The following is a 6,660-nucleotide window of genomic DNA, read 5'->3' as shown; positions in this document are numbered from 1 at the left end:
ATCTACGAATTTATTTCCGTAGATAATTAACACTTACCTACGGATTTTCATGCTTATTTACGTGTTTCTTCCATAGATAATACTGATTTTTCTTGTAATGATATCTAGGTACATTTTGCATGAGAATTTTAGGTTAAATGATCTTTATATTTTTTGCTATAATGTGTGTTGTTTGAATTGTGTTAGTGTGACAATCTACTGGATTGTTATAGATTCCTCACTCTTCTTTTGAATGTAAATTGATAAACTCTGCTCACAAAACTTCTTTGTATTGAAATTGTGTTGGATAAGTATGCTTCTAAAGTGGAATTAGTTACTCTGTACCTAAAGATCTCCTTCAAGAATCCTTTTTTTTTAACTGGGAATTATGAATTACTTCCATATCAATTACTCATACATGGAATCCATCAACTGATTAAGCATCCCAAGAATACCTCTTTTGTTTTATTTTATTTGAAAAATATAATCAATATTTTTAAGAGGTTGTGATATTTTATGAGTTCTCTTCTAGTAATTTGAATATGAAATGAGATATAATATATTAGTATCAAGCCTTTCACAACTAATTATGGATGAGATATTAAAACTTGAATTATTTTATTTTTATTGCAATTTATTGTGTTCTACATATTAGAGGAACAAAATAAAATTGAAAACAAAATCAATTCAATCCAAAATGTTTTAGTCTAAATCATAGTTAAATGATAAAATTAAAAAGTCAATAGAATTGGAGTAGATCAATCTTATTTATCTCATATTTTATCAAATATTCACAAATTCTTGTGCTTTTTGATATCTTAATCAATAATAAAACTAATATATGTGATTGCCCCACAAAATAGAATGGAATATGTTTGTTTCAAGTTTCAACTAATCATGAGTCATTGAGTATGAAGGAAAACATGCCAACACAATTGATAATATATTTGCCAGTAGGTTAGAAGATGCATTTGAAATCATACACATCAAACCATTAAATATGGAAACATTAATTATTATATTTATAAGTCAAATAGAAATATAAAACTAAGACTAAGTTAAATGGCAAAGTATGCAAATTGAATTTGTAAAAAAATAAACATATAATTTCAACATATAGTTAAAGCAAAATTATGTTTTTAGTCTCTCAAATATCATAATATGCAATTTTGGTCTTCTTGAGTTTCAATTATGCAAATTAAATCTTTCAAATTATCACAATTATGCAATTTTGTTCCTCTATCAATATCTTATTAAATATTTAACAATTTTTTTATTTGATATGACAAATGATGTGTTGCTTAATACATGCTAATGTGATTTAATTTCATTTTTATCCTCACAATATAAATAACAAAGAAATCAAAAGCGTAATTAAGTCACATTAACATGTGTTAGACAATACATTAGCTAACATGTCATACATACATCATAATCCAATGTCATGAGACAATTATGATATATAAACTTTTTAATTAATAAAAACAAATAAATTATTCATAAGATATTTGTTTAACATACATTAATTAATTAACTAACAAAAATAACATGCCTACAAACAAAAAGATAAACATATAGAATCATTCAAGATTGACAAACTCAAGTCAAACAAATAAAGAAAGTAAAAAAAACAAAATTTTTCTTATGAGTTAAATATTAAGATACACAACAATAGTAAGATTATAGGTTGAAATCAAGATTTTAAATTCGCTACAATTATTCAAGTACACCCAACTTTGGCTAAAAGCTAATTCATAAATTTAGTATAATAGAACAAAACCCAACTCATTATCACTTGTGTGTGTAGTAAGAAATAAAACAATTCATTATCTCGGTTCCAACTTTGAGATAGTTACTTCATTAGTTGAATAGTACACCTTTTGTCCAGAATCTTCTTCAGTTGAAACCATTTCTGTTAAGAAAATAGGTTCTTTTGGTTGTGGCAAAGCATTTTCACTGGTTAACATTACAACCACAGATGTCATATTTGGTCTATCATTAGGCTGATGTTGCACACATAAAAGACCAATATGAATGCATCGCAAGACTTGAGATAAAATGTAAGAATCTCCCATGCAAGTATCAATGAATTCCTTTGGGGTACACTCTTTCCATAACCTCCATGCCTGTAATAATATTCATAAAAATTATTAACAAACATTTTCTAATGTCAACACTAATTCATAACAACTACAAACAACCACATATTTAGGAATTGAAGTTAATTTTGTTACTTACATGTCCAACAAGATTATTGTTGTCGTTAGAACAGGAAATGCCTTTGTTTTTCTTTCCACTTAAAACTTCTAGTAGTAAGATACCAAAGCTATAGACATCAGATTTGATAGAAAATACTCCATCAATTGCATATTCAGGTGCCATATAACCACTGAAACAAATCATTACAAGTAAATCATTTTGAGCTTTGATTTGTTTTCATTTTCAAGTACTTCATCATAAGCAGAGATACTTACTATGTACCAACAACTCTACTTGTATTCCCTTCAACCTGATCACCTCTACACATTCGGGCTAACCCAAAATCAGAAATTTTTGGATTCATGTCATTATCTAGCAAAATATTACTTGTTTTTAAATCTCTATGTATGATCCTCAATCTAGAATCTTGGTGAAGATAAAGCAATCCCCGGACAATTCCATTTATAATGTTGTATCGCTTGGACCAATCTAGAAGTTTGCTTTGAGAATAATCTGTAAAATTATATATTTAAGATATTTATATTAATTAATAAAATATAAGAATGAAATGAAATATCTAACAATTTTGTTTAAACACTAACCAAAAAGAAAGAAGTCTAGACTTTTGTTGGGCATGTACTCATAAATGAGTAATTTCTCTTGTTCTTCGATACAACAACCAAGAACTTTAACAAGATTCCGATGTTGAAGTTTAGAACAAAATATAACCTCATTCTTAAATTCTGTTAATCCTTGTGTAGATGTATGTGAAAGCCTTTTGACTGCAATATCTTGTCCATCTGGTAATGTGCCCTTTGAAAAAATCACATTATACAAAGTTAAATGTCAAACATAAAAGTTTAAGTTATATCTTATGTTATTAACCATTAATTACAAGGTAACATGTTGCATACTTACTTTATATACTGGACCAAAACCACCTTGTCCAAGCTTGTTGTCACTTGAGAAATCATTAGTAGCACATGCTATGGTATCAAAGTCAAATAAAGGCAGCTCCAAATCTTCTTTGTCCTCATCTATTTTAACTTTTGTCTTGATGTTATCTGTTTGCTCACAAATAAACAGTATTGATGAAAATATTTAACACTCCATGTTACATTACAAGCCTTGCCATATATTGATGTTGTCATTTATGTTTACTTTTGTCTTTAATTATAAAATATATAACATTATTCTATTTGCTTTAAATGATTTAATTGTACAAAACTATAAAAACAATTTTGTATAAAATTAAATTCACCCATCAACCCCGTCACATGATCATACCGGAGAAAAAAATACAGAGCAATTTATACAAACTCCTTGTTACTGCATTTTTATTAAACGTGTGTTAAATAAGGTGAAATTTGATATCCACAAAACAATAGCTTGAGGGTGAAAAATGGTAAACTAGGAATTACTTTTATATATACAGTTAAGTCTTACAATTTTGTATAAGAAAAAATATAGAATAAGATGCGATAGAATAAAAAGAAATAGAAAAAAGTATAGCACTACAAGTTAGGTATTTCTCACTAAATGATCGTTTTATTTTTGAATAATCCACGAAATGGATATTCTTAAATTTTTTAAAATTAACGAATTTATGTAACACGACTTAAAAAATTAAGTTGTATATCACAATTTTTTATTTTTTTTTATAAAAAAACATTGATTCAAAACATTTTTTTTAATGGTAAACCTATTTAAAAACACAACTTCTTTGATATTATTTTTTTTTTAACTTTAAAATCGTAAATTTTACAGAAAATTTCAACAAAATTGTATATTGAATCATAACTTCAATTTGAAAATACAAAACCAAGAAATCTTATTTTGAAACACGACTGCACTTAGATATCGTATTTCACAAGTAAGATTTTTCTATTTCTGATTTTTTTTAAAAAATACCAATTTCTGATTTTTTAAAAATAATATCCATTTCAAGAATTATTGACAAAATTTTATCCTACCTTTATATAAATAAATAAATAAAAAGTCTAAAAGTTAAGAAACGTTACCTTTGCCTCTAAATTTGGTTTTACTGTTGCAGTAAACGAGCATGAAAATTGCAACCATCGCAATAATAACAGATGAAACAACTGTTGTGACCACAACTACCACTTTCCTAGAAGTTGAACCACCTTTTGCATCTTGATTTTCTTGACGGAAATAAAATACATAGTAAATACAATGTACATAGATGAAAAAGCATATGAAGCAGGATTAGTTTAGTAATATTTCCCGTTTAAAATTTGGCTACTCTAATTAATTAAAGTGAATAAGCATAAGAAAATCACTAATGAAAAAAAAAAAGTTTAATAATCATATCTTGTCTACCACAAAAAAGTTTTACACAACAAGTCAATCAAAAACTATAATTTATATGACTTTCAAAAATAATTCTGTAAAAGTCAATAACCTTATATATTTATATTGAATTATGGTTAAATAACATATATTACGATTAAACTCTACAAAATATTAACAATTAGCTAGCATTTCAACATATGTAATTTATACTAAGGAAAAAATCCTCTATATTTATTTTTCTATTCATTTTTTCATTACCATGCTTTTGATAAAAGAAATGGAGACGATCTAAGTCATTTATCACATGCATGCATTATCTAACTTTGATTTTTCTATTGTATGAATAAGATTACTAAATTTACACATAAAACAAAATAATAAAATCCCATACCCATTTGGGAGATGTAGACTCTAACGTACAGATCTTGCCCTGCATTTGGAAGCTGTCTCATGTCCAATAGATCGCCAAACCAGAGAATACAACCACTTCCCTTTCCAATGATGTCTGAGTTAGCATACGCAGTACACGAACAATTTTCCCAACACTTGGCCTTACATTCCTCTATTGTCATACTTCTATTAATCCACGACGTGTTTGTGTCCGGAACCTTCATGTTACTAAACAAGACGAAACCGTCATTGTTTTTCTCCCTACACCTCCATGTTTTGCTACTACGCACGCACCCTTCACTCCAATTCCTTGCAACCCAATTCCGCGGCGATTTTGGTTCAAACCCATGCAAACACTCGCACAGCGGAGACTTACCCACCATGGCACAGTACCCGAAGGAGCCACAGTGGTTATACCCGTCACAGTATCCTCCTGGAACAGTCATGTACAACTCCCACTTTTGACTTCCCTCGACCCAAATGAAACGCTGAAGAACGTATAGGGTTTGGTTGAGGACGATTCTGGAAATCAACGACTTGTCCTTGGGGTAGAATTGGAAATAACACTCGTCCCCGTCGTACATGTAAGTAAGACCGAACAATGCGCGGTGCTTCAACGAGGGTGTGCCGCTGAATCGAATACCATTCCAAGGACCGTTTCGGAAGACCAATGATGACCCGTTCCACATTTGCTTCTCGGGAATAGTGCTTCTCGAGAAGCCATAAGTGAAGTGACCCGAAGATGGGTCTTCCCAGTTGTTCCATGCAGTGAGGTACCTGTTGAGATTAACATCCTTTGTTACTTCCCATCCTAGTTTCATTCCTGGTAAAAGCGTGTCCGAAGGATGGTCGAAGCTTTGCCACAACAAGTTTTGAGAATAGTTGTCTTTCTCGTCTCTTAGGACCAAGTTTCCTGAATCCAAGAGTTGTGCTACAACGTTGATGTTGATCGCTTTTGCTGTTGCGTTTGTTGACCAGTGAACGGTGTCGTTTTCGGTGAGGAGGGCCAGGTTTCCTTCTTTGGCTATGGTTAACTTGGTGGAGTTGTTGTTGATAGGGTTGTCACGGTTGGCGACCCAAACGACGGTTTTTAGTGGGATGTTCTTGAACCAGATTCCTAGGTAGCGGTTTGTGGAACTACCTGGGCTGAAGAAACCCAACTCGAAGGTTCCATCTTTGGATACCAAGGTGGTTCTGGTTCCATCGGGAAGTGACTGAAACTGGGTGAGCGTGTCAGTTTCGGAGGAAATTTGGTGCGAAAAGAAGAGTAGGTTTGCTATGACAAGCATGGAAGGGAGTGGATGAATGGTCATTTTGCGTTTATTGATGTTCTGAAACATACATTTGCAGAGGAAATAGACTGTTGAGAGTAGTTTGAAGAGAAAATACAAATACCCGTCTCTTCACTGTCGCATCAGTTGACTCCAAGTCTCCTTCAAAAACAAGTTATTCGTAATATCTTAACGTTGTGTCAATTTCCAAGAAAGTGAAAATTGAAATAAATTTGGGAAAAAAAAGTTATATACGTAAATCCGGATGAGAAAAATGGAGGTAGAGATAAGAAAGATAATTATTATAGGGTGGACCACTTGTATGTGTGGTGGTTCACTTTGCACCATTATTAATGAGAGTCGGATTTAACTATGTTATATAATTTTATTATATATCTCATTAATTTGAATTTTTTCTTGCCATAGAGTAGGAAGTCTATCTTACGAATATTTAAAGTTATTTCCATCTGAAAAATATATTATAGATAATTTAGTAACTTGTTTAAAG

The 6,660-nt window shown here is 30.6% G+C and overlaps 1 protein-coding gene across 2 annotated transcripts; it reads right to left on the bottom strand.

The window, feature by feature from the left end:
* Positions 1-1,601: 1,601 nt before the first annotated feature.
* On the bottom strand, positions 1,602-6,304 carry LOC109819025 (G-type lectin S-receptor-like serine/threonine-protein kinase At4g27290). 2 transcript variants are annotated; one of them, XM_083062395.1, is made up of 7 exons: positions 4,883-6,304; positions 4,200-4,331; positions 3,097-3,242; positions 2,781-2,991; positions 2,454-2,691; positions 2,218-2,368; positions 1,602-2,105 (listed from the first exon to the last, which is right to left on the bottom strand). In XM_083062395.1, exons 1-7 carry the CDS (start codon positions 6,219-6,221, stop codon positions 1,806-1,808), a joined length of 2,517 nt encoding a protein of 838 aa, XP_082918521.1. In that variant the 5' UTR covers positions 6,222-6,304; the 3' UTR covers positions 1,602-1,805. The 2 variants fall into 2 exon arrangements, with proteins under 2 accessions (XP_082918521.1, XP_082918520.1); XM_083062394.1 differs by having other exon boundaries at positions 4,200-4,340; positions 4,883-6,301.
* Between the last annotated feature and the right edge of the window lie 356 nt (positions 6,305-6,660).

This window comes from Cajanus cajan, chromosome 8 (assembly GCF_000230855.2).
Source record: "Cajanus cajan strain Asha chromosome 8, NIPB_CcT2T_4, whole genome shotgun sequence".
In the NCBI taxonomy this organism is placed as follows: domain Eukaryota; kingdom Viridiplantae; phylum Streptophyta; class Magnoliopsida; order Fabales; family Fabaceae; genus Cajanus; species Cajanus cajan.
The sequence above is the reverse complement of the archived record's forward strand: the minus strand, read 5'-3'. Positions and strand labels throughout refer to the sequence as shown.

Coding starts and splice junctions, on each gene's coding strand:
- LOC109819025 (XM_083062394.1), bottom strand. CDS start 6,221: ATGTTTCAGAACATCAATAAACGCAAAATGACCATTCATCCACTCCCT. Junction 2,992..3,096: donor GTTTTGGTCCAGTATATAAA/GTAAGTATGCAA, acceptor ATTTTTTCAAAG/GGCACATTACCAGATGGACA. Junction 2,369..2,453: donor AGTAGAGTTGTTGGTACATA/GTAAGTATCTCT, acceptor GATTTGTTTCAG/TGGTTATATGGCACCTGAAT.